At 66.0% G+C, this 24989-nt stretch overlaps 5 protein-coding genes across 9 annotated transcripts; 2 read left to right on the top strand and 3 right to left on the bottom strand.

The window, feature by feature from the left end:
* Positions 1-173: 173 nt before the first annotated feature.
* IRF2BP1 (interferon regulatory factor 2 binding protein 1) lies at positions 174-2244 on the bottom strand. 2 transcript variants are annotated; one of them, XM_042797286.1, is made up of 2 exons: positions 2199-2244; positions 174-1644 (listed from the first exon to the last, which is right to left on the bottom strand). In XM_042797286.1, exon 2 carries the CDS (start codon positions 1521-1523, stop codon positions 327-329), a length of 1197 nt encoding a protein of 398 aa, XP_042653220.1. In that variant the 5' UTR covers positions 1524-1644; positions 2199-2244; the 3' UTR covers positions 174-326. The 2 variants fall into 2 exon arrangements, with proteins under 2 accessions (XP_042653220.1, XP_042653221.1); XM_042797287.1 differs by having other exon boundaries at positions 174-1617; positions 2199-2230.
* Positions 2245-4295: 2051 nt separating this feature from the next.
* Positions 4296-8421, top strand: CCDC61 (coiled-coil domain containing 61). 2 transcript variants are annotated; one of them, XM_042797307.1, is made up of 14 exons: positions 4296-4336; positions 4823-4994; positions 5089-5171; positions 6158-6315; positions 6422-6565; positions 6687-6792; positions 6882-6964; positions 7038-7150; positions 7251-7329; positions 7470-7534; positions 7665-7743; positions 7829-7892; positions 8048-8114; positions 8215-8421. In XM_042797307.1, the coding sequence occupies exons 2-14, from the start codon at positions 4847-4849 to the stop codon at positions 8310-8312; spliced, it is 1287 nt and encodes a 428-aa protein (XP_042653241.1). In that variant the 5' UTR covers positions 4296-4336; positions 4823-4846; the 3' UTR covers positions 8313-8421. The 2 variants fall into 2 exon arrangements, with proteins under 2 accessions (XP_042653241.1, XP_042653240.1); XM_042797306.1 differs by lacking the exon at positions 4296-4336 and adding an exon at positions 4403-4468.
* A 168-nt stretch (positions 8422-8589) lies between these two features.
* On the bottom strand, positions 8590-11199 carry BLOC1S3 (biogenesis of lysosomal organelles complex 1 subunit 3). 3 transcript variants are annotated; one of them, XM_042797308.1, is made up of 2 exons: positions 11104-11199; positions 8590-10304 (listed from the first exon to the last, which is right to left on the bottom strand). In XM_042797308.1, the coding sequence occupies exon 2, from the start codon at positions 10258-10260 to the stop codon at positions 9757-9759; it is 504 nt and encodes a 167-aa protein (XP_042653242.1). In that variant the 5' UTR covers positions 10261-10304; positions 11104-11199; the 3' UTR covers positions 8590-9756. The 3 variants fall into 3 exon arrangements, with proteins under 3 accessions (XP_042653242.1, XP_042653244.1, XP_042653243.1); XM_042797310.1 differs by having other exon boundaries at positions 11097-11163; XM_042797309.1 differs by having other exon boundaries at positions 11086-11110.
* An 811-nt stretch (positions 11200-12010) lies between these two features.
* On the bottom strand, positions 12011-16992 carry LOC104359206 (galectin-9-like). Its single transcript, XM_042797313.1, has 7 exons — positions 16936-16992; positions 16254-16364; positions 15598-15648; positions 15060-15089; positions 14876-14967; positions 13669-13837; positions 12011-12375 (listed from the first exon to the last, which is right to left on the bottom strand). Exons 5-7 carry the CDS (start codon positions 14950-14952, stop codon positions 12232-12234), a joined length of 390 nt encoding a protein of 129 aa, XP_042653247.1. The 5' UTR covers positions 14953-14967; positions 15060-15089; positions 15598-15648; positions 16254-16364; positions 16936-16992; the 3' UTR covers positions 12011-12231.
* Positions 16993-20256: 3264 nt separating this feature from the next.
* NKPD1 (NTPase KAP family P-loop domain containing 1) lies at positions 20257-24637 on the top strand. Its single transcript, XM_042797312.1, has 4 exons — positions 20257-20364; positions 21276-21420; positions 21945-22076; positions 22461-24637. Exons 1-4 carry the CDS (start codon positions 20341-20343, stop codon positions 24098-24100), a joined length of 1941 nt encoding a protein of 646 aa, XP_042653246.1. The 5' UTR covers positions 20257-20340; the 3' UTR covers positions 24101-24637.
* The last annotated feature ends 352 nt before the right edge of the window (positions 24638-24989 follow it).

Raw genomic sequence — 24989 nt, 5'->3', positions numbered from 1 at the left:
CCCCCCTTCCCCCCAACACCCCCCCACAACCCCCCCTTGCCCCCCAGATCCCCCCAAGACACCCCCCCATGCCCCCAGCAGACCTACCCCACCACCCAAAATCCATCCCCATGCCCCCCCAATCCCCCCCCCCGCCAAGAACCAGCCAAGCTGCAACTTAACCAAACCCCCCCAAAAAAGCGTCGCTTTATTGACCAAAAATCCCCCCTCAAATAAAAAAAAAAAAAAAAAACAAAAAAACCCAAAGAAAACAAACCCCCCAAACCAATAACCCCCCCCCCAACAGCGCTTTGGGGTATCCCTCACCCCAAGGGCCCAGGCACTTATCACCCCCCTCCGTGATTTGGGGGGTAGTGGTGGTGTTCTGGTAGGACCTCCTGAAACCGGATGGGGAAAGGGGGGGCCCCCCCACCCCCCTGAGTTCTCAGGGGTCCCGCTCCCTCTTGACGCGGACATCGCCGCCTAAAATAGCGGCGATCTCCCCTTGCATGAACGCCCAGGGGACCCCGGAACCGGCCAGGGGACACCGGCCCCCGCTGGGACAGTGCACCTCGGCCCCGGCACCCCGCGCCCGGATGGCGCGCCGGGCGCACGGGAAGCAAAACCGGTGCGCCGGCACGGCGGGGCACTGCACGAAATGGGTGTCCTCCAGCCGGTGCCGGCACAACCCGCAACACAACGGCGGCGATTCCACCGCCAGACACCGGCTGGTTTCCTCGGGGGAACGGTCGCCCGAGGGGTGTCGGCGGGACGGCCGCGGTTCGGCTGCCTCGGGGGATGCTTTGCGCCGGCGGCGCGGGGCCGGCGGCACCGGGGGTTGTTGCGGCAAAGCGTCGGGTGCCGGCGGGTGGCGGAAAAAAACGGACGGCTTCGGTGAAGAGTTCGCCCAGCAAACGCCAGTCGCCGCTGCCCTGGCGCTTCTCGTACTCCAGGTATTTGTAACCGGAGGAAATGGCTTTCCCAGGCGCCCGCAAGCAATCCTGGAACATTTGTTTTGCCAGACCCAGCACGCCGGCATAGACGCTGCCAGAGCCGCAGGGGTATTCGGCGAAAAGCTTCAACTCGAACTCAAAACCCGGGCGAGGCGCCGCGTCAAAGGCAAAAACTCGCCCCACCAACGCGTGATCCTTCCGGAAGCGGACGTTGAAAGGGGCGCAGCCGGCGAGGGCGGCGAGGCGCTCCCGCACCGCCGGCGGTTTCCCTGGCCAGTCCTCGGCGCGGCCGCGCATGGCTTCGCTCAGCTCTGCCAAGCACTCGGCGCCGTGCGGGCGGCACGGTGCTGGTGGGACGCGGCGTTCCGCCGGGGTTTCCTCAGGGGGGGACGGGAGCAGCGCAGCGCGGGGGGGCCGGGGCTCGGCGCGGCCGTGGCGGAGGCGGCGGGCGGCTTCCAGCAAAGGTTCGATGCGGTCGGCGCCCTCGAAGTTGACGCAGCCGCGGCAGACGGCTTCGCTGAAGTCCCACACCACGGCCCAGGGGGTTTTGGGCAGGTCGCAGAGGTAGCACCACTGCCGCCGCCACGACATGGCCGGGGAGGGGACACACGTGGGACACGGGGGGGCTGCCAGGACCCCTCCTTGGCACAGCCCCCTCCCGCAGGGTCTCCCTCGGCGGGTGCTCCTACACACAGACCTCTCAGAGGGTCCCCTTGGGGGGGGGGGGGGGTGTCCCCTCAGCACAACCCACTCCTCCCCCAAAGGTCCCCTCAGAGCTCCCCCCCCAAAATTCCTCCCTCAGAGGCTCCCCCCCCCCAAGAGCCCCCTCACAGGGTACCGCCAAAGGGTCTCCCCTAACCACAGCCCCCCCTCAGAGTCCCACTTCAGCAACGTGCCACCGCAGAGCCCCCCCCCCTCCCCAATCCCCTCAGAGGATCCCCCCACCCCCAGCAGAGCCTCCTCACAGGGTGCCCCCAGTCTCCCCTAACCACGGCCCCCCTGGGAGGGGCCCCCCCTAAGTCCCATCTCAGCAGAGCCCCACCCCAGAAGGTCCCCTCAGAGCCCCCTCTCACCAAACACCCCTCTCAGAGAGTCCGTCCCCCCCCCAGAGCCCCCCCAAAGTCTCCTCTGACCACAGCCTCCCTCAGAGCACCCCCTCAGAGAACACCCGCCACAGAGGCCCCCCCCCCCCCCCAAACCCCCTCACAGCCCAACCCTCCCCACCCCAAAAAGCGCCCTCAAAACGCCGTCGCGTACACCCCCCACCTTCCGGCCGCGCGCGCCTTAAAGGGGCCGCCGGAGCGCGGCGGGACGGGCGGGGCGGGGCGGGCGCAGCAGTGCGCCTGCGCGGGGCGGGGCGGGCGCAGCAGTGCGCCTGCGCGGGGCGGGGCGGGCGCAGCAGTGCGCCTGCGCGAGGCGGGGCGGCGGGGCGCCCACGTGGGCGGGACCCGCGTGACGTCTGCCGGAAGGGAGGTGCGCCTGGGGGCGGGGCCACAGCGCCGAGCACCACCCATGCGGTGGGCCGGGGCTCATAGGCCACGCCCCCCAGCTCGCCGTGCCGCCCCGCCCGCCGGACCGGCAAAGCCCCGCCCCCGAGGACGGTCAGTGCGGGGCGATCCTCCATTAGCCACGCCCCCTCCCTGACGGGCCCGCCCCCTTTGGCCACGCCCCTCCCACCGCCCCGGGTGCTCGTGTCCCCGTCTGTGCATATGGGGGACTATAGGAGCTGGGAATATAGGGGCTGTGGGGGCCTATGGAGGCATGGAGGGCTATAGGTGCTATACTGGGGGCTAGGGGCCTGGTGGGCTATGGGATCTATAGGGGGAGGGGGGCAACGGAGAGGTTGTGAGGAGCTATAGGGGTACAAGGATGTATAGGGGCTAGGGGGGCTGATGGTGACTGGGGGCTGGGGGGGTGCGCACTAAAGGTCTAGGAGGGGCCTGGGGGGGCTATAGGGACCTATGGGGATCTATAGGCTAGTGCTGGTCACCTCGTGGCTGGGGTGGCCCGTGGCCATGGTGGCATCTCCCAAGGCTCCTTGGGTAGCCAAAAGTCATGACTTTGGCACCCAGGTGTGGGATCATTTTTGGAGGACAATGGCCACGTTGGACAAGAACAAGACTTTGGCTACAGTAGGCTGCGACCTTGAAGAGCCCTTGAGGATGCAAAAAGAGGAAGAAAAGTGATGTAGGAAGAGGAATATGCGGAAGAAAGTTGCTGGAAAGAGGATGTGGGTGGCATAGGAGGCAGCGTAAGATAATCGATCAAATGTTAGTCTTAGGTGAATGGACAGCGTGTGGAGAATGCACGTAATCAATCAAGCCTTTTCCTTCTGTGTGATCAGTTGCTAGGAAGATATATAAACGTGCTTGTATCGGCAATAAAGGTCTTTGACTCATGACTCTTACAGAGTTGCCGCAGTCTGTTATTCTCCTCACCCAGGGTGTCCCATGGCCACGGTGGCATCTCCTGGGGGTGCCTTTGGGTGACACCCAGGGGCATCTGTGACCTGGGGGGCCACCGAGGACGGGCATGGGGCCATGGCGGATGGATCCATGGACTGACCCCCAGCCCCATGGATGGCCCCACAGACAGCCCCCCAGACACAGCCCTGCCCGAGTGGGGCTGCTGGGACCCCCCCAGGGCAGTTTAGTGGGGTGCGCTGGGTGGGTTATATATTCCCTCACCCCATTTTCGGTGTGGCTGATCCCCGCCTTCCCCCCCCTTAACCTTTGGGGGGGGATATAGGCGTTTGGGGCTGTCCCCTCCCCCCCATTTTGGGGGACATTTTACAATTTGAGGAGGAGACATCCTTAAATATTGGGGTGCTCGGGGGGGGCGGGGTGTTGGGGGGTGTTGTCCCCCCACCAGCCCACTCCTCATACCCCAGGGGTCCCCTCTGTTCCGTCCCCCCCACCTCGCCGTGTCACCCCCTTTCCCTGCTGCCCGCGGGCATGAATGGAGCGCGGCGTTGCAGGTAGGAAAGGGAGGGGGCGTGGCCACGCCGCTATCAATGGGAAGGGGCGTGGCCAGGCAGTGATCAATGGGAGGGGGCGGGGCCTCCCCGTGCTGGAGTCGAACTTCCGCCTCCTTCCCAGCAGGGGGCGCCGCAGGAGCGGCTCGCTCCTCCCCTTCCCCTAAGGGAATGACTGACAGCCTCCGCAACCAATGGCTACGCTGGTCTGGGAGGCGGGCTCCGCCTGACAGCCAATAGCAGCAGGAGGCTGGGGGGGCAGCAAGGAGGGGTGCGAAGCGGCTAACGGCCGCCTGCGGGAAGGCGGGGCGCGAGGTGACAGGCGGCGGCGAGAGCCAATAAGACGGCAGAGCGAGAGGTGGCCGGCCAATGGGGTGGGGTAGCGCTGAGCGGGGGGCGGGGCTGCGGCGGTGGAGGAGCGCGGCGGGCGGTGAGTGCCGGTAGTCCCGGGACGGGGGGGGGGGGCGGCTCTCTGGTCCCCAGCAGCGCCCCCCCCCCCGGGATCTGCCGCTTAAACAGCCTCGCGCGGTACCCCCGGGAGCAGCCCCCCCCTCCCCCCTCGGTACCCCCCAAAGCAGCGCCCTCCCCCCCTCCAAGCCCTCATACCCCCCCCCAATTGTCACCAAATACCCTGGGGGTCCCCTCCCCGCTGTGCCTCCCCCTTCCCGCTGCCCTCCTCGACGCCCTCCCGCCTAAATCTGCGCCCCCCCCCCCCAATTCCACTCCCCCCCCCAAATCTGCGCCCCCCCCCCAATTCCACTCCCCCCCCCCCCCCCCCCCCGAAACCACCCGAACCCCCCCGCTCCGAGCTTCTTGGATTTGGCTCCCCTTTCCTCCATCTCCTTGGGGTGCCCCCCTCATCTCCCGGTAATGCCCCCCTCTATCTCCTGAGGGTGCCCCCCCCGCTTTTCCACAGATCGCCCCCCATTTCCACATCGCCATGGGGGACCCACGGTGCCTGCAGGCCGACTGCGCCTTCCGCCACGGGGCTCACACCGTCCGCCTGACCCTCGCGCGCTCCGCGCTGGCGGTGGAGGTCGAGGCCCACCTCACCGGCCACCGCTGGCGGGGGCAGTTTGATGCCGCCTGTAAGTCCCGGGGAGGGGGTTACAAAGGGATTCTGCCCCCACCCCCCCACCCCCCCCATAAAAAAAGCCGACTGACCCCCCCCCTTCCTCCCAGTCATCGAGGACCTGACCCACAAAACAGGGAATTTCAAGCAGTTTGGGATTTTCTGCAGCATGTTGGAGTCGGCGCTGACGCAGGTGAGGCTGCCGCCGCGCCCCCCGGAACCCCATATCCCGTTTTCACACAAAATAGACTAAAACGCCCCAGACAGGTAGAAATCTACCCTTCCTTAGACACTGAACTCACCTCTTCTTCCCTGTGATATTCTGCAATGAGGTGGAATGGCACTGGGTAAAGTGTGCTGGACATGACACCGAAAAGGGAGCGTAGAGCCAGAGTGGAATAGCCATTGGGAAACAAGCCAATTAATCCAGTAATCAATCCAAAAAGTAGGTATCTAATGAAATAAAGTGGCTTTAATTCTATTTATGGCAGAAGCATCTTCTGCATGTCTGTGAAAAAAAAGGGAAAATGTTGATAAGACTGAAACAATACAGGTCATACTTCATCATTCAGACTTTAAGGGGTTTTATTCTGTAAAATACAACGAAGGAGATAATCCTACTGATTTTGAAAGTTGTCTCGAATTACCGTAGGCATAAACTTGCCAAAGAATATTTACTCTCTCTGGGGATAATCTTATTCTGGCATAGCCAACTCCAGAGAAGTATTTCACCATTCTGGAAGAACTGCCTTCACCGACAACCTCAGACATTGTTATTTGCTTATGGTGAGAACATTTGGCATCAACCTGAGAAAGGCACTACAGATATTCCTGCTCCAAAGGGGTAAAGGTTTCCATCAAGCCTCTTTTAGATGGTCAGCTCAGCCCTCAAAATGGAATCTGTCTGGGGAAGTGTGCTGGCATATTTAGAGAGCAAAGCTCATGGTTCTGGCAAGAACTTCTGCGCTGTGGAAGAGTGATTCTGTGAGAAAAGGAGAAGGGGAGAGGCCCCATCTTTTAGAAAGCTACAGCTACAGCAGTGCTGGGTGAAAGCAATTGCATCCATTTTAGTCTTCAGGATGATTTTTAGTGCTCAGGGTCAGCTCACATGCAGAATAATGCATGTGTTTGGGGGGGGGAATTCCCCTGAACTTGCCCCCCAACTTTTACCCTCTGCAGAGCAGTGAATCCGTCAGCCTGGAGCTCCTCACCTACGCCGACCTGGAGACACTGCGCAGCCGGAAGATGGGGGCCAGCGCCCGGCCCCCCCTTTCGGCCGCTTCCCCCCTCAGCGCCAAGCGCTACCTCATCCTCGTCTACTCCGTCGAGTTCGACAGGTGACGGGGGGGACACACACCAAGTGGGGGGACACTGTGACAGGAGGCAGGGGGGAACACACCCCCCACCCCCTCCACTGTGTGCCTGTGCCCCCCCTCTCCCCAGGATCCACTACCCACTGCCGCTGCCCTACGCGGGGGGGCCGGATCCTGCCGCACTGCTGCGGGCGCTGAGGGAGGAGCTGGCGCAGCTCCGCACTCGTCGTGGGGAAGATCGCCGTGACGCCGAGATCCGCTGCTTGCGGGACGAGTGAGCCACGCCAGGGTTTGGGGAAACCCCCCTTAACTCTAATTTAGAGCAAAAAAACAGCCCCCCCCCAACCCTAAAATATACACCCCACCCCCCCCCCCCGCTCCCCAATCCTGGCCAGGCTGGAGGAGAAGCGAGTGGCCGAGGCGGCGTTGCAGCGAGCGGCGCGGCGTTTGGAGGAGGAACTATCGCGGGAGAAAGCCCGGCACCGGCAACTGGCGGCTGAGGTGGGTTGCCAGAGCTTTGCGGGGGGGTGGCTACCAGCGCTGGAGGCGAGGCTACCAACCTTCCCCACCCCCCCCATCTCTTTTTCCAGCTGGCGGAGGTGAAGGTGTCGGAGCAGAGGCTGCAGCTGCGGGTGAAGAGCTTGACGGCCGAGCTGGCTTCCTGCAAGAAGGGGTGAGGTTGGGCTAAAAGGGGGTGCAGGGGGTGCCCCCCAAGCCCCCCCAAACGGCGCTGCTCCCCTTGACAGGCGCCGGATGCCCACCAGCACAGTCCCTCGCCCCCAAGGGCGACGCTCAGCGTCCCGGGAAAGTCATGGGGGCAGCCAGGGCCATCCCCCGCTGCGGTCCCCGTCCCCCGCAGGTGAGGGACAATTTTTGGGGGGGGTCCTCGGGGGAGCGCGGGTCACACACACACAGTTCTCCCCTTCCCCACCCCAACGTCTTCCTCCCCTCCCCACCAGGTCCTCGCCCACCCCGCTTCGACCCCACCGCCTTCGTCAGGGCACGGCAGTGCCGGCAGAAGGAAACCGAGCTCAAAAAGTAAGTGGTGACACTGGGGTTGTCACTGTCCCTGTCCTCTGCTGGTTTTTTTGGGTGGGGAGGGGGCCTCCCTCACCTCCGTTTCCCTTGGGGGGCCTCCCCCCACCCCCTTCCCCCAATTTCTCACCCCTTGGGTGCAGCCAGCGGCGCAGGGCGGCTTTCGGCAGCGCCAGCCCGGCAAGGAGCCGCGGGCGCAGCTCCTCAGGTGAGTGGGGTTATGTGAGGGGTGGGTGGGGGGCACCCGCTGGGTGCTGGAGGAGGGGGGGGTTGGTGTCCCTCCTTCCTCCAGCTTTCTTCCCCTGCCCCCCACCCGCTTCCCCAAATTCTCCCCACAGCTGAAAGCTTCCGGAGTTGGCGCTCGGCCGTGAGCTCCGGCAGCGAAGCTGATGAACGCTGCGAGCCCAAGCCCCCCAGGTAACCATCAGGGTGAGGGGGGGCACCCTGAGCACCCCATAACCCCCCCTGAGCACCCCTTAAACCCCCCCCCCAACTTTGCTAGAGGCAGGAGGGTGACGTGCACCCGGAGACCCCTGAGCGCCTCATCCTGCAATGGCTCCGGCGCAGTGAGTGGTTGCCCAGACACACAGAATCCGCTCCCCTGAACCCCCCCATCCCTTTTCTTTTAGGGTCACCCCCTGCACCCCTGAAGTGGGGTGACTGCGAGGTGGGGGTGGTCACACACCCCAGTGCCACCTCCATTTCCTCTCCCCACCCCCAGGCCCGTCGCCCAGCCGTTGGCCACAAGCTGCCTGTGGGCAGTGCTGCCAGCAAGCACCCTGGTAAAGGTGAGACACCCCCCCCTCATTTTTGGGGTGCCCCCCTGCCCCAATTCAGGCCTTTTTTAACCCATTTTTCCTTGCCTTCCCCGCCTCACCCTGCCATCAGAGAACTGCTACGAGGAGCCCTCGGCTGAGCTGGCTGAGATTGATGCCCGGCTGCAAGCGCTGCAGGAGTACATGGACAGCCTGGACACCCGCACGTGACCCACCCCCCCCGCCCAGGGGACCCCCCCCACCTCCCTCTGTCCCCAAGGGGGTGACAGCACTGACGTGGGGTCAGTGTCCCCCCAATTAAACCCCAGTGTGGCCCTCCCATGACGTGTCCTGCTTCTTGAGGGGGGGTGCCCTATGTGTGTGTCCCATCCCTCCCCCCCCCCCCCCCCCCCAGTGTCCTGCTGCTGGAGACACGGCGGGAGGGGGCCCCCCAGTGACATCAATGTGGGGAGGGAGGGGGGTGGGGGGATGTGACAAGGGACAGCGCCAGGGCTTGGGGCTGTGACACCCCCATGGCTTTATTCTGCTCCGGGTCACGCACAATGGGGACATTTGGGGACAGTGCTGGGGCGGGGGGCTGCGGTTGGGTGGTGGTGGCATCGGTGACAATATCACCAGAGTGGGGGTGGGGTGTGTGTGTCCCCATTCGGGGGGTGGCACCTGCTGCCACCTCGGCACCGGGGATTTTGGGGACAACCCCAGCCTCGAAGCCCGATCCCCGTCTGTGTCCTGATCCCAGTGATCTCAGTGCTGGTGCTGGCCCCAGGCCAATCCCAAGGATCCCAGTGCCCAATCCTGGTGCCAATCCCGGTCCCAGTGCTGATCCCAGTCCTGGTGTCGATCCCAGTCCCGGTTTTAGTGATGGTGCCTGATCCTGCAGATCCTGGTGCTGATCCCAGTCCCGATCTCAGTGCTGGTGCCAATCCCAGTCTCAGTCCCGGCACCAATTCCAGTCCCGATTCTGATCCCAGTCCCAGTGCCGGTGCTGATCGCAGTGCCGCTCCCAGTCCCAGTGCCGACCACAGTGCCGGTGCTGCTCCCGGTCCTGAGCTCAGTGCCGGTGCTGCTCCCGGTCCTGAGCTCAGTGCCGGTGCTGCTCCCGGTCCTGAGCTCAGTGCCGGTGCTGCTCCCGGTCCTGAGCTCAGTGCTGGTGCTGCTCCTGATCCTGAGCTCAGTGCCAGTGCTGCTCCCGGTCCTGAGCTCAGTGCCGGTGCTGCTCCCGGTCCTGAGCTCAGTGCCGGTGCTGCTCCTGATCCTGAGCTCAGTGCCAGTGCTGCTCCCGGTCCTGAGCTCAGTGCCGGTGCTGCTCCCGGTCCTGAGCTCAGTGCCGGTGCTGCTCCTGGTCCTGAGCTCAGTGCCGGTGCTGCTCCCGGTCCGTCCCCGTGCCAGTCTCAGCGCCGGCGCCAATCCCAGTGCCAGTCCCAGCCCCACTCCCGGTGCATCCCAGCACTGCTCCCAGCGTGTCCCAGTGCAGCTCCCAGTCCATTCCAGCGCTGCTCTCACTCCCAGTCCTGCTCCCCGTGCGCCCCAGTGCGGCTCCCAGTGCCGCTCTCCCACTCCATCCTAGTGCGGCTCCCAGTCCGTCCCAGCACTGCTCCCAGCGTGTCCCAGTGCCGCTCCCAGTCCGTCCCAGTCCTGCCCCCACTGGCACTGCTCAGGGCGCGGGCAGCTCCCCGCGGATCTCGGGCAGGAGGTGGCAGCCGGTGACGATGTCCACGGTGGCGGCCACAGCCCGCAGGTCGCGCCGGGCCAGGCGCAGGCAGTGAGCGGCGGCAGCGGCGGCCGCTTGGGCCCTGCCCAGGGCCCCTCCCAGCCCCCCCAAATGTCGCGCCGCCCCCCCGTAGCTCTGCCGCAGGGCGCTGCCCACCGCCCCCCGCAGCCGCCCCGAGCCCTCCCGCAGCCGCTGCTGCAGCAGCGAGGGCCCCCCCCTGCCGCCCCCCCAAAGCGGCGCCGGTTCCTCAGGCAGCACTGGGGGGGGGCTGGTGCTCTGAACCCCGTCTTCTTCCTCCTCTTCCTCCTCTTCGGTCTCCGAGGCTTCCCCCGGCACTTTCAGCCCGGCCCCCGGGGCCCCCCCGCTCGCCCCCACCTGCAGCTCCGGCTCAGAGTCGCTCTCAGAGGCTTCACCCGGCACCACCCTGGGGGGACGGGAGGCTTCCATGGCCTGGGGGGGGGCGGGGGAAGCACCCCCCAAGTGACTCCAACCTAGAAGGGGGGGATGGGATGGGTGCTCTGGGCTTGGCCCCGGCAGAAGGTCTGCACCCCCCCCAGTGTCATGGGGAGCCCCCCCAGCACCCCACAGTGACCCCCCTCAGCCTCATGGAGTCCCCCCCAGCACCCCACGGGCACTGCTGGAACCCCCCAAACCTCACAGGGACCCCCCAGTACCCCACAGTGACCCCTGGGACCCCCCAGCCCCACAGAGCCCCCCCCCAGCACCTCACGGGGATCCCTGGGACCCCACACCAGCCCCACGGGGACACCCCTACCCCACTGAGCACCCCCCAGTGACCCTGAGGACCCTTCCAGCCTCACAGGGACCCCCCAGCACCCCACAGTGACCCCCCCAGCACCTCCCAGGGACCCCTGGGACACCCCCAGCCCCACGGGGACCCCATCAGCCCCACGGGGAGCCACCTAGTACACCCCAGCGATCCTGGGGACCCCCCGAGCACCCCACAGTGACCCCTGGGACCCCCCCAACCCCAGAGCCCCCCTAGAACCCCACGGGGACACCTGGGACCCCACAGTGACCCCTCTACATCCCCATGGAGCCCCCCCAGCACCCCCCAGGGACCACCGGGACCCCCCCAGCCTCATGGCGACCCCCAGCACCCCCCAGTGACCACCCCGGCCCCCCCCAGCCTCACGGAGACGCCCCAGCACCTCCCATGGACCCCTGAGACCCCCCCAGCCCCACAAATCCCCCCCATCACCCCACGGGGACCCCTGGGACCCCCACAGCACCCCACAGTGACACACACACCGCCTCCAAACCTCCCACCTCCTGCCCGACACCACCGTAGGTCACATGACAAGCGGCCCGCGCAAGCGCCGCGTCACGTGCGGCGCGCTGCCACCGCCTCCCGGAAGTGCCCTCACTCGGCATGGCGGGCCGGGCGCTGACAGCGAATTGCGCATGCGCAGGGAGGGCAGCGGTGGGGAGCGTGCTGCCCCCTGGCGGCGGGAGGGGAAGAGCCGCGGCGGGCAGCACTGGAGGGGAACTGGGGTGACGGGGGAACTGGGGGGGCACTGGGGGGGCACTGGGGTGACAGGGGCACTGGGAGGGGCTGGGGGGGAACTGGGGTGACGGGGGAACTGGGGGGGACTGGGGGGGCACTGGGAGGGGCTGGGGGGAACTGGGGTGATGGGGGAACTGGGGGGGACTGGGGGGGCACTGGGAGGGGCTGGGGGGAACTGGGGTGATGGGGGAACTGGGGGGGACTGGGGGGGCACTGGGGTGACAGGGGCACTGGGAGGGGCTGGGGGGGAACTGGGGTGACAGGGGAACTGGGGTGACGGGGAAACTGGGGGGGACTGGGGGGGCACTGGGAGGGGCTGGGGGGGAACTGGGGTGACGGGGGAACTGGGGGGGACTGGGGGGGAACTGGGAGAGACTTAGGGAGTATTGGCGTGATGGGGAAACTGAGAGGGACTGGGGGGCACTGGGAGAGGACTGGGGGGCACTGCGGGGGACTGAGAGAGGACTGGGTGATGGGGGCACTGGGGGGCACTGGGAGGGGACTGCAGGGCAGTGGGAGGGTCTGGGAAGGGACTGGAGTGACAGAGACACTGGTGGGACTGGGAGGGGACTGGGGGGACCAAGAAGGGACTGGGGCGGCCCTGGTGTCCCCTGTCCCCCATCCTGGGGACGCCCCGGTGTCCCCGTCCTGCCCCAGGGACACACCGAGTGCTGGTGACTGGTTTAATGGGGGCTCCAGGGGGTCCCGCAGGCTGGTGGTGGCACCTCCTGGGGACGGGGGGGGGGACACGAGCCTGGGGTGGCCCGTGACCAGAGACATCCTTGTGCCCAGAGCCACCATGTCCTGGTCCCCATCCCCACCCCGGGCCCCGAGCCCGGTGGCCGTGGTTGGGTGGCCGGTGGCCGTCGTGGGTGTCCCCCGGGGGTGGCTCAGCACTTGATGCAGGCGAGGGTGACGTCCCCGGCCACCTCCAGCTGGTCGATGGCCGTGGGTGGCAGCCGGTAGCCGTAGTCGCAGACGTGGCGCCCGTTCACCCACAGGCCGAAGGCCTGGCTCAGCGGCCGAATCTCCAGCTGGGTGACCCCAGCGTCACCACGAGGGATGGGGACCCCCACCCTGGGGACCCCCACCCTGGGGACCCCCACACCGGATCGAGGCCCCACCCAGGAGTATGAGCTGGGCTGGGACTGGGACTGGAACCAGTTTAGGACTGGGACTGGCCCCAGGAGCAGGATCAGGACCACAATCGGGACTGGGCCCCGGATCAACACTGGGACCAGGACCAGGGTTGGGACCAGCATTAGGACTGGGATCTGGACTGGGACCGGGACCAGGACCAGGGTTGGGACCAGAATTAGGACTGGGATCTGGACTGGGACCGGGACCAGGACCAGTATCATGACCTCAACTGGGAGTGGGCCCAGGATCAGCTCTCGGATCAGGACCAGGATTGGGAACAGGACTGGGACTGGAACCAGGACCCGTATCAGGATCTCAACTGGGACTGAGCCCAGGAGCAGCACCAGGATCAGGCCCCATGACCCAGATCAGGACTGGGACCAGGATTAGCATCAATCAGGACCATAACTGGGACCAGGATCAGGACTGAGCTCAGGATCAAGATGGTGACCGTGTCCAGGACCAGAACCGGAACCAGGATCAGGACTGAGACCAGACCCATGTCCAGGGCTAAGAGGAGAACTAGGACTGGGGCCAGGACTGGGACCGCAAGCAGGACTGGGACCATGTCCAGGACTAGGACCAGGACCAGGACTGAGAACAGATCTAGGACTAGAAATAGGACTAGGACTGGGGTCACGACCGGGACCGGGACCGGGACTGGGACTGGGACCAGGCCCATGTCCAGCGCTAAGAGCAGAACTAGGACTGGAACCAGGACTGAGACTGGAACCAGGACTGGGACCATGTCCAGGACAAGAACCAGTACTAGGACTGGGATCACAACCAGGCCCAAGACCAGGAACATGTCCAGGACCAGAATCAGGACCAGGACCAGGACCGAGACCAGAACCAGGACTAGAACTAGGATTAGGGCTGGGATCACGACCAGGACCATGTCTAGGACCAGAACTGGGACCACAAGCAGGACTGGGACCAGAACTGGGACCAGGACCAGGACCAGGACTAAGACCAAGACCAGGAACATGTCCAGAACAAGGAGCAGGACTGGGACCAGGACTAGAACTGAGACCAAGACCAGGAACATGTCCAAGACCAGAACCAGGACCAGGAGCAGGACTGGGAGCAGGACTCGAACTGGGACCAGGAGCAGGACTGGGACTACAACCGGGACTGGGACTGGGAGCAGGACTGGGAGCAGAGGTGGCCGCGGCGCCGGCGCTCACCTGGAAGGGCTGCCCGCGCTGGAAGGGCATGGCACCCGCGGTGTGCCGCTCCTCGGGGCCCCAGCACCCATCCTGCCGGGTGTTGCGCACCAGCACGGCCTCGCGCAGGCGGGGGTTGACATGCAGCACCACGTCCCCCGAGCTGCTGCTCCACAGGTTGGCATGGAACCTGCGGCCGGGGGCAGCCGTCCAGCACCCAGCACCCAGCCCTGAAACCTCCCCAGCCCCCAGCACCCAGCCCAGGACACCCCCCCCCAGCCACAGCACCCAGCCCTGAAAGCCCTGGAACCGCAACCAGCACCCAGCCCTGAAACCTCCCCAGCCCCCAGCTCCCAGCCCTGAAACCTCCCCAGCCCCCAGCTCCCAGCCCTGAAACCTCCCCAGCCCCCAGCACCCAGCCCAGGACACCCCCCCCAGCCCCAGCACCCAGCCCTGAAAGCCCTGGAACCGCAACCAGCACCCAGCCCAGGACACCCCCCCCCAGCCCCAGCCCCCAGCCCAGGACCACCCCCCCCTCCCAGCAAACAGCACCCAGCCCTGAAACTACCCCCCACCCCCAGCACCCATCCCTGGAACTGCAACCAGCACCCAGCACCCAGCACCCATCCCTGAAAGCCCCCAGCCCCCAGCCCTGAAACCTCCCCAGCCCCCAGCATCCAGCCCAGGACACCCCCCCCCCCCCCAGCACCCAGCACCCAGCCCTGAAAGCCCTGGAACCACAACCAGCACCCAGCCCTGAAGCCTCCCCAGCACCCAGCACCCAGCCCTGAAAGCCCCCCAGCCCCCAGCCCTGAAATCTCCCCAGACCCCAGCACCCAGCCCCGAAAGCCCCCCAGCCCCCAGCACCCAGCCCTGAAACCTACCCAGCACCCAGCACCCAGCCCAGGACTCCCCCCCCGCCCAGCACTCAGCACCCAGCCCTGGAACCGCCCCCCATTCCCAGCACCCAGCCCTGAAACCTCCCCAGCACCCAGCCCAGGACCCCCTCCAGCACCCAGCACCCATCCTTGGAACCGCCCCCAGAACCCAGCCCTGGAACCACCCCCCATTCCCAGCACCCAGCACCCATTCTTGGAACCGCCCCCAGCACCCACCACCCATCCTTGGAACCACCCCCAGCACCCAGCCCAGGATTCCCCCCAGCACCCAGGACCCAGACCTGGAGCCCAAATCCTGCAGCACCCTGACCCCCCCCCAGCACCCTGACCTGGTGGCGTTGGGGTGGACGGTGCCCACGATGCTGATGGGCTGGATGAGGCCCGAGGGCCCCTTGCTCAGCACCATGTGGAAGGGGACACTCTGCGGGGACACCCATCAGATCCTGGGGACCCCCCACCCACCGGCACCCACCAGCACCCACCCACTGGCACCCACTGGCACCCTGCGCTCACCGGGCTGCTGATGGTCACCGGCGTGTAGAGCTGTGTGAGGAGGAGAGTGGGTGCTGGGGGGGGGCGATGTCCCCTGGGTCACATGGGCATGTGCACCCCTGAGGCCACCCATGGATGCTTGGAAGGGTCTGTGCACCCACACACCCACCCATGGGTGCTCACAGGCACCCCCACACCCCTGCACCCACCCATGGGTGCTTGGATGGGCCTGTGCACCCCTGCACCCAACTATGGGTGCTCAGAGACACCCATACACCCACCCGTGGGTGCTCACAGGCACCCCCACACCCCTGCACCCACACATGGGTGCTCACACGGGCTTGTGCACCCCTGCACCCATCTATGGGTGCTCAGAGACACCCATACACCCACCCGTGGGTGCTCACACGGGCTTGTGCACCCCTGCACCCAAAAACCCACCCACACACCCTCGTGTCCACCCCCCAGCACCCCCATTTGCTGACTCCCGGCTGCCCCACCACCCCCACCCTTGGGTGCCCCAGCACCCTGACACCCCCCCCCCCGCCCCCCCACTCACGGGGGTCTCCGGGGGGGGCAGCGCCGGGGCCCCGACAGCTGCAGCCGCGTGCTGGGGGTGGGGAGGGACAGGGGCTGGGGACAGGGCCACCATGGGGCGGGGACATCAACCCCCTGACCCCCCAGATGTTCCCAACCCCGGATGTCCCCAACCCCCGTGAATGTCCCTAAGCCCTGGATGTCCCCAACCCCTGGATGTCCCCAACCCCCTTGATTTCCCCAACCCCCTCAAGGTCCCCAACCCCATGAATGTCCCCAACCCCCGAGATGTCCCCAACCCCCGAGATGTCCCCGACCCCCTTGATGTCCCCACCCCCTGGATGTCCTCAACCCCCTTGAGGTCCCCAACCCCCTCGATGTCCCCAACCCCTGGATATCCCCAACCCCTGAATGTCCCCAACTCCCTTGAGGTCCCCAACCCCATGAATGTCCGCACCCCATGAATGTCCCCGACCCCTTGATGTCCCCAACCTCCTGGGGTTTCCAATCTCCTGGATGTCCCCAACCCCCCGGGGTTCTTGATCCCCCCAGATGTCCCCAACCCCTCCAGATGTCTCCATGGTGGTCTCAGTCTGTCCCTCCCTGGGTGTCCCCAACTCCTGGATGTCCCCTTGTCGTCCTGTCCCCTCCTGCCCCCCGCCGGAGGTCCCTGCTCACGGTGAAGGTGACGCAGCTGAGGGTGACGTCACCGGTGACCTCGAGGGTCTGGACGCTGGTGAGGGGCAGGCGGTGCAGGAACTCCAGCGCGTGCCGCCCGTTCACTGCCACCTGCGGGGACATCGGGGACATTGGGGACATCGGGGACATCAGAGATATTGGGGACAGTGGCGACATCAGGGACATTGGGGATAGAGGGGACAGAGGGGATAGAGGGGATGAGAGGGGACATTGGGGACAGGGGACATAAGAGATAGTGGGGATATTTGGGACAATGGGGGTGCTTGGGGACATCGGGGCATTGGGGACTTTGGGGACATCTGGGACATTGGGGACAGAGGGGACATAGGGGATAGCGGGGACACTGGGGACACTGGAGATATTTGGGGACATCAGGGACATTGGGGACAGAGGAGACATTGGGAACAGGGGAGACATAAGGGATAGCAGGGACACGGGGGATAATTGGGGACACGGGGGACATCGGTGATATTTGGGGACACCAGGGACACTGGGGATGTTGGGGACATCAGGGACATTTGGGACATAAGGGATAGCGGGGACATTGGGGACACCGGGGATATTTGGGGACACTTGGGACATCGGGGACCTTGGGGCTGGCGGGTGGCGGCCCCAGTGGGCGTGTCCGAGTGGGCGTGGCCCGGCAGGGGGCGTGTCCCACCTGGTAGCCGCTCTGGCGGGCGCTGATGAGGATCTCGAGGGTCCCCCCGGGGCGGAGGGGGAGGTGGGGGGCGCAGCGCTCCTCGGGCCCCCAGCGCCCCCCCAGCCGCGCGGCGCAGCCCAGCGCCGCCCCCCATCCGAAACGGGAGCTCAGCTGCAGCGCCACGTCCCCCCCCGCGCAGCGCAGGGCCACGGTGAACCTGCCGCGGCGACACTCGTGGGAGGGGGGGGCACCCAGACACACACACACCCCCCCGCCCCCAGCACCCCAAAAACCCCCCCAGCCCCTGAGTGCGGCACCCGCTGCCCCCCTATATTCATGGGTTGGGGGGCCCCCTTTAACCACCCCCCCCGGCGTGAGGACACCCCCAGCCCTCCTTGTCCCCCCCCTCCCCGGCTTGGGGCACCTCCTGCCCCGCCCCCCCCCCCCTTCTATGATTTGGGGGGCCCCCCTCCGCACCTCGCCCCCGGTTTGGGGACACCCCCAGCCCCCTCTTTTCCCTCCCCCCCCCCGGCTTGGGGACACCCCCAGCCCTCCCCGTTCCCCCCCCGCCCCGGATCTGGGGACGCCCCCCGTCCCCCCTTTCCCACCCCGCCCCCCGCCCTCCCCCTCCCGCTGCCACCAAACCTTTGCCCTTCCCTATGGCACTCTGCCAGTTTTGGGTGCGGCTGCTGGGGCGGGGATACTGGGTGGGGGATACTGGGGGGCACTGGGAGGAGCGGGGGGGGCACTGCGGGGGGGTACCCACCTCTTCGCCTGGGGCTGGACCTGCCCCTGGATTATCACCATCCTTCCCCCACTCAGCCCCCCGAAGATGTACCCCAGGAAGGGGACGCTCTGGGGACATGGGGGGGGGGGGCACACACACACGGTGACTCCGGGGGACACACCAGAGTCACTGTCCCCCTCTTCCCCCCTGCCCCATATGGCTCCCCGGGCCCCCTATGGCCCCCCAGCCCCATACAGCACCCCCACCCTATATAGCTGCCCCCCCTTTAGACCCATATAGACCCTCCAGTCTCATACGGCCACCCCCAGCCCTATAGGATCCCCCCCGGCCCCATAGGATACCCCTGGTCCCATAGGGTCCCCCCTGACCCTATAGGGTATCCATTGTCCCCACAGAATGTCCCTGTCCCCATAGGGTCCCACTCAGCCCCATAGGATCCCCCCCACCCTATAGGATACCCCTGATCCCATAGGGTCCCCCAACCCCATAGGATCCCCCTTGGCACCATAGAATATACTTGTGCCCATAAGGTCCCCCTTGTGCCCCCCATAGGACCCCCCATATATCCACAGGGTCCCCCCTGTCCCCATAGAATATCCCTGTCCCCATAGGTTCCGCCTCAGCCCCATAGGGTATGCCTGGTCCCATAGGATCCCCCCCACCCCGTAGGATCCCCTGGCCCCTTTGAGCTCCTCTGCTCCCATACCCACCCCCCCTGGCCCTATAGACCCCATAGGGCCCCGCTCACGGGGTTGATGATGGGGGGCTGCAAGTCCATGGTGGCTGGGGGGGTCCTTCAGGTGGGGGGTGCTGGGTGCCGGATCCCCTGGGTGCTGTGTCCCCTGGGTGCTGCTGGGCCCCCAGGCGGGTGCGGCCCCTCCCCGCTGACCTCTGCCCTCCCCCACCTCGCGCTTTCGTTTCGTCACGGTGCCACCTGCGTCACCCTTGTCCCCATGGGGACCCACTCGTGTCCCCCTCCCCCCCTACCCCCCCGCCATCCCCGTGTCCCCCCCACAGCCCCCGGTGTCCCCTGGCGGGGGGGTGTGCTGGGACCGAGGGACCCAGGGGGACACCGGCTACCCCCCCGCAGTGACACGTGTGGCCGCTCGGCCCTTTTCGGGGTGTCGGGGCCACCACCAGGAAATGCCACCGCTGCCACCCACCCCCGGGCAGGATCCGGCCCGGCTTCTCATGGCCCCATGTCCCCGTGTCCCCCACATCCCCCCATGTCCCCCATGTCCCCTGTGTCCCTGTGTCCCCTGTCACCCCCATCCCCTGTGTCCCCTGTGCCTTCCTTGTCCCCATGTCCCTGCATCCCTGTCCCCCACGTCCCCATGTCCTCTGTGTCCCTGTGTCCCCGTGTCCCATGTCACCTCCATCCCGTGTCCCCCATCACCTCCATCCCGTGTCCCCCATGTCCTGCGTGTCCCCATGTCCCTGTCCCCTGTGTCCCATGTCACCTCCACCCCCTGTGTACCCTGTCTCCATCTTGTCCCCATGTCCCTGCTTTCCTGTCCCCCAAGTCCTGCGTGTCCCCTGTGTCCCCTTGTCCCCCGTGTCCCATGTCACTTCCATCCCCTGTGTCCCCTTGTCCCCATGTCCCTGCGTCCTTGTCCCCCATGTCCCCCATGTCCCCTGTGTCCCCGTGTCCCATGTCACCTCCATCCCCCGTGTCCCCCGTGTTCCCTTGTCCCCATGTCCCTGTATCCCTGTCCTCACCCCATCTCCTGTGTCCCCCCCCAAGTCCCTGGTGTCCCCAATGTCCCCTGGACCGATCCAGTCCCCTGGACACTCCCGTTAACTCTTTCCTGGTCAGGGGTGCCAGAGCTGCTCTTGGGGTGGAACCCCCCCTTTTAGTGATGGGGTGGGTGGCTGCCCCGTGTCACCAGTGTTAGTGGCCAGTGAGTGTCACTGGTGCTGGTGGCTGGCAGCTGCCACCTGTGCCTGGGCCAGCAGGTTCCTCTGGCAGGAGCCACAGGAAGCGGCGGTGTCACGACGATGGCAGCGCGATGGCATGTCACGGCGATGTCACGGCGATGTCACGGCGATGTGGCGGTGGCGAGGCGATGGCACGGGCAGTGGCAGTCCCCTTAGGCTGGCTGCTGGCCCTGCCTGGCGGGGGGTCCCCATGGCCCTGGAGGCCCTGCATCCCCCATGTCCCCCTGTCCTTGTGTTCCCTCTGTCCCCTGCATCCCCCACGTCCCCCCTGCCCCCCCTGTCCCCTGCATCCCCCATGTCCCCTCATGTCCCCCATGTCTCCGCATCCCCCATGTCCCCATGTCCCCACTGTCCCCTGCACCCACCATCTCCCCCCTGTCCCCTCTGTCCCCACTGTCCCCTGCATCCCCCCATGTCCCCCACGTCCTCTGAATCCCCATGTCCCCTCTGCCCCCACCTCATCCCTTGTCTCCAGCCCTGTCCCCCTACCCCCGTCCCATGTCCCCAGCCCTGTCCCCGTGTCCCCAGCCCAGCCCACACCCCTGCCTGCCGTGGGGCTGGAGCCGGGCGTAGCTGGGCCCTGACTCAGGAGAAGCTCCCGCCGGCGCAGCCGGAATTTCTGCTCACCCCACACCCAGCGATTTCCTCCCGGCCCCGGTGGCAGGGCCGGATCCTGACCCCGTATAAAGCCGGTGCTGAGCTGGCGCTGGGACCGATGTGGCCGGAGGCAGGCGGGGATGGAGCCGGTGGCGCTGCCCAGGGTAGGATGGGGACAGGGATGGGGACGGGGCAGGACAAGGGCCCTGGGGGGTTCCGGGGGGGGCTTGGGGGGTGGGTGCTGGAGCGGAGAGGGTGCAGGGCCCCAGCCACCAGTGTCCCCAGTACAGGCTGGGCTAGGGTCACCAGTGTCCTCGGGACAGGCTGCCCCATGGTGACCAGTGTCCTTTCCATAGGCTGGGCTGGTGTCACCAGTGTCCCCAGCACAGGCTGTCCCACGGTCACTGGTGTCCCCTGTATAGGCTGCTCCAAGGCCACCAGTATTCCCAGCAGGAGCTGTTCCACAGTCACCAGTGTCCCCAGTCCTGGCTGATCCTGTGCCCCTCGGACAGGCTCTTGCAGAGTCTCCCCAGATCAGGATGCTCCAGTGCCACCAGTGCTCCCAGCCCAGCCTGCCCCTTGGCCCCCAGTGGCCCCATCACCAGTGGCAGCCTGGCCCCAGTACCCAGGAGGCCAGTTTGTCCTGGTTAGTGCCCATCACCCCACTCCAGTCCATCCCAGTCTGTCCTCACACCCCTCCTAAACCCTCCCACCAGCCAGGTCCCCCCCTTGGGCCCCCAGGGCCACTTGGGGAGGGGACGTGGGGTCCCTGAGGCCCTTGGGGACAAGGATGGGCTCACCCAGGCCAAGAGCAGGATTTCGGTGCCAAAACACCCCAAATCACCCCAAAACCATGAGGTGGCTCTGAGACCACAGTGTCCCTGTGTCCCCATGGGGTCCCCATGTCCCTGTGCCCCATGGTGTCCCCATGGTGTCCCCATGGTGTCCCCATTTCCCTCTGTCCCTGTTGCGTCCCCATTTCCCCATGGGGTACCCATGTGTCCCCTGCCCCCCAGCTGTCCCTGGGGTGTCCCCGGGGTGTGTAGCGGGTGCCACCTGTCCCTCTCTCTGGCAGGGTACCTGCTCGCTGGCATGTGGGGGGGCCGTGGCGGGACCCCCGGGGTGCTGTGAGGAGCGACTGGCCTGCCTGGGCCCGGGGGGGGACACCTGCGCTGCCCGTGACGGTGCCTTCGTGGAAGTGGAGCCCGGGGAGAACCGAGGTACCGGGGGGACAGGGGCACCGGGGGGCTGGGTCCTCCTTCTTGTGTCTGGCCATCCCACTGCATCCCACCAAATCCCATTCCATCCCACCCCTTCCCCACCACATCCCCATCCCATTCCATCCCTCCTCATCCCACCCCTATCCTATCCCAACCCTATCCTATCCCATCCCCATCCTCATCCCATCCCACCCCATCTCACCCCCGGTCCCATTGCCATCCCATCCCATCCCATCCCATCCCCATCCCCATCCTATCCCAACCCCAACCCCATCCCCATCCCATCTCACCCCCAGTCCCATCCTCATCCCATCCCATCCCATCCCACCCCCATCCAACCCAGTTAGCCTCCCCCCCTATTCTGCATTCCCCCCATCCCCCTATTCCCCCTCTCCAGGACTTGACGTCCCCATTACCGCCGCACCCACATCCCCATTGCCAGGGGGGCAGGGGGTGGAACCCCCCCACTCGATGAGTTTGGGGGTGGGGCACAGGGTGACCCCCGTGTCCCCTCCCGCTCCCAGAGGCGCTGACGGAGGATGACATCTACTGCCGCTGCCTCTCCAAGACGCTGTGCCACACGGCCACCCCTGTCACCGTTGGCTTCTACGCGCCCTGTGGCCACCGCCTCTACTCCCTGCTGGACAAGGTCACCGGTGGGTGTGGGGACACAGGGCCACCACGCGTCACCCCCCCCGCCACAGGGACCCCCCCCCAGCCAGCCCCGGCTGGGCACTGAGGGTCCCTGGGGCACCCACCTCCCACCCCTTCACATCCCGGACCTCAGTGCCACAGCACCCATCCTGCTCCCCTCTCCTCACCCCCAGATTTGGGGTCCTTCCTGCTTGTCCTGTCACCCCCTTTTCCTTCTACAGCTTCGGGGTGCCAGCACCCACCCCACCCCGCTTTCCCCCCCGAGGTTTGAAGCCCCTCTTGCATGAACACCCATCCCACGTTGTCCTATGCTCCCCGTTGCACCAGCACCCCGTCCCCGACTTGGGGCACCCTCACCCCCTGCTCCCTCACCCCAACCCCCCCAGGCTTCATGCGGGAGGAGATGGCTCAACGGGAAGAGGCCGAACTGCACCGGAGCCACCAGAAACCACGGACCCCTGAGGGCTGGGGGTTGCTGTTGGCCCTCTGGTACTTGGCCTTCTACAAGCCCATCATCACCGAGAGCCACCTGAGGAGGAAGAACATCGAGTTCATCTTCATCCGCTTCAGCGCCTGGCAGTATGCCGGCTGCGACAAGCTCTGGGCCGGTTTGGTCACCACCCTCTGCGACAGCATCCGCCACCATTTCGGGGCTCTGCCCCTCAGCGTCTACCACGTCATGGGCACCCGGCCCCGCTTCGCCTCCGGCTTCAGCCAGAAGGAGTGGGTGCTCAAGAAGGGTGCCTGCCTGAAGCTTTGGGGGCTGCTCTTTGTCCTCGGTGCCGGCCTCAGCATCCTGCTGGTGGCCCTTTTGGTGCCCGGCATCAAGGATCACCACGCTTTGAAGGTGGTGGGCAGCGCCGTCACCTCCCTCTCCGGCTCCGGTTTGGTGCTGGGAGCTTTCTCCATCTTGAAGAACCTGTTGGTCAGCGAGAAGCAGAAGATCGAGCGGCTGACCAACAGCGAGAAGTTTGCCAGCCAGCTGGGCTTCATGAGCAAGGTGCGCAACGAGGTGCAGCTGCTGGTTGACTTCTTGGCCTTTATGGAGATCTTCGAACGCCGGCGGCTCCGCGTGGTGCTGGAGATCACCAGCTTGGACATCTGCTACCCGGAGAAGGTGGCCGGTGTCCTCAATGCCATGAACACCTTGCTCTCCGACACCAACACTCCCTTCATCTTCCTCCTGGCCGTGGACCCCAGCGTCATCGTCCCCTGCCTGGAGCAAACCGGCTGCATGAAGGGTCTTGCCGACAACGGTTACCTCTACCTCAACCGGACGGTGACGTTGCCCTTCTCCATCCCCGAGATGGGCGCCCGCTCCCGCCTGCGGTTCCTGGAAGCCGCCGTCCAAACGCGGGAGGACCTCATGTACCGCATCATCACCAGCAACGTGGAACGCCGCCGCGCCAAATGCCAGCACGTCCCGGCTCCTCCCAGCCGGCGCGAGACGGACGCTGAAGCTGTCCGCTGCATCCACGAAGCTTTCCGTTGCCTCCACAACGGCGACGACCCGCTCGCCCGCTACCTCCCCACCGACGGCACCCACGTCCGCCGCATCGTCAACACCATCCCCATCACCCTACGGCTCCTCCTTCACCGTGCAGGCACCCCTGGCACCCCCTCGCCCCGGGCTGCCGCCGCTTGGGTTGTACTGGCCGACCAGTGGCCGTGCCGGTTGAGTTGGGCGCTGCAGTGTTTGGAAGACGCTTGGCAAAGCCAACCGCCGCCGGCTTTTGCCACGCGATCCTTGTGGAGCATCTTCCAGGAGAACGTGGGCGAGCTGAGTGCCCTGCGGCAGCCCCTGCGCAACGTCCTCAGCCTGGACGGGGACCCCGAGCTCTTCCAGGCTTTTCTCGGCTGCGACTTCCCCTTCGCCGCCAGCGACGCCCGCGCTTTCCTCGGCGTCACCGTCAACCTGGACCACTCCATCCGGCACAAGATGGGGCTCCTCCGCGGGCTCAGCCGCCTGCAGAAAGCCGCCGCTGCCCCGGTGTCCCGCAGCGTCCAGTGTCCCCACCCTGAGTGAGGGTGACGCCGGTGCTGGGGCTCCAGGTGACGCCTCTCACCACGGGACCCCCAGAAGAAGCCGGGATGCAGCGGTGGGGGCACACCTTAGGGCGCCCGTCACCTGTTGCTTCCCCCCACCCCGGGCAGACTTTGGGACCTGTTTGGGGACAATTCTGCACCTCCCCTGTCCCCAAGAGATGCTGCAGGGGGTGAAAATGCCAGCAGGGGATGGAACTGGGGGGACTGGAGAGACTGGGGGACACCCAAGATGACCTAGAGGGTTCCAGGGGGGTGTCGCTGCCATCCCGGGGACCCCAGCACCCAAGTGACCCCCCAACACCCCCACACCTGGGACCCCAGCACCCACCACCCCCCAGCACCCTTTGGGGACTGTCCCCTTGTGAGTGGGTCCCTGGGGGGGGGGCACATCCTCCCTCCCAGTAAGCCCCAAAGCAGCCACTGGTGTCAGTGCTGGGGTGACCCCAATGTGGGGACATCCCCAAGCTCCCAGTGAAGCACCCCAGGGATCGTCCCGTAATAAACCAGTTAAATCTGCTCCATGTCTTGGCTTAAATAGGCTTTTGGGGGGGTCTGTGTCCTCCTGTGTGTGTGTGGGGGGAAGGGGCTGGAAAATGTGGGCTTGGGGGGCTGCTGATTTTGGGGGGAAATCAGCCCAAACCGCTGCTGGAAGGGATGGCACATGCTGAGAGATGGCAATTGCCCCAAAACTTTTCACTGGCATTTCCTCCACGCTCTGGAAAAAAATAAAAGTCCTTCTTGAGGTTCTTTTTTTTTTTTTCCTTTGAGGGGTTGTTTTCAGCAAAGTGTGCACACACACCCTTAAAAAAAGCTGAATTTTGAGGCAGGGAATGACCCAAAGAGGGTGATATGGGGGGGGGTTTGTTGGG

Source organism: Tyto alba, unplaced genomic scaffold, assembly GCF_018691265.1.
Source record: "Tyto alba isolate M040663 unplaced genomic scaffold, T.alba_DEE_v4.0 Super-Scaffold_25, whole genome shotgun sequence".
NCBI classification, from domain to species: Eukaryota; Metazoa; Chordata; class Aves; order Strigiformes; family Tytonidae; genus Tyto; species Tyto alba.
Note: the sequence above shows the minus strand (reverse complement) of the source record. Positions and strands in the feature narration are given on the sequence as shown.

Coding starts and splice junctions, on each gene's coding strand:
- IRF2BP1 (XM_042797286.1), bottom strand. CDS start 1,523: ATGTCGTGGCGGCGGCAGTGGTGCTACCTCTGCGACCTGCCCAAAACC.
- CCDC61 (XM_042797307.1), top strand. CDS start 4,847: ATGGGGGACCCACGGTGCCTGCAGGCCGACTGCGCCTTCCGCCACGGG. Junction 6,566..6,686: donor ATCCGCTGCTTGCGGGACGA/GTGAGCCACGCC, acceptor AATCCTGGCCAG/GCTGGAGGAGAAGCGAGTGG. Junction 7,535..7,664: donor CCGCGGGCGCAGCTCCTCAG/GTGAGTGGGGTT, acceptor TTCTCCCCACAG/CTGAAAGCTTCCGGAGTTGG.
- BLOC1S3 (XM_042797308.1), bottom strand. CDS start 10,260: ATGGAAGCCTCCCGTCCCCCCAGGGTGGTGCCGGGTGAAGCCTCTGAG.
- LOC104359206 (XM_042797313.1), bottom strand. CDS start 14,952: ATGGTGCTGAGCAAGGGGCCCTCGGGCCTCATCCAGCCCATCAGCATC. Junction 13,838..14,875: donor GTCCACCCCAACGCCACCAG/GTCAGGGTGCTG, acceptor CCCCGGCCGCAG/GTTCCATGCCAACCTGTGGA. Junction 12,376..13,668: donor AGCGCGGGCAGCCCTTCCAG/GTGAGCGCCGGC, acceptor GGGGTCACCCAG/CTGGAGATTCGGCCGCTGAG.
- NKPD1 (XM_042797312.1), top strand. CDS start 20,341: ATGGAGCCGGTGGCGCTGCCCAGG. Junction 20,365..21,275: donor AGCCGGTGGCGCTGCCCAGG/GTAGGATGGGGA, acceptor TCTCTCTGGCAG/GGTACCTGCTCGCTGGCATG. Junction 22,077..22,460: donor CCTGCTGGACAAGGTCACCG/GTGGGTGTGGGG, acceptor CAACCCCCCCAG/GCTTCATGCGGGAGGAGATG.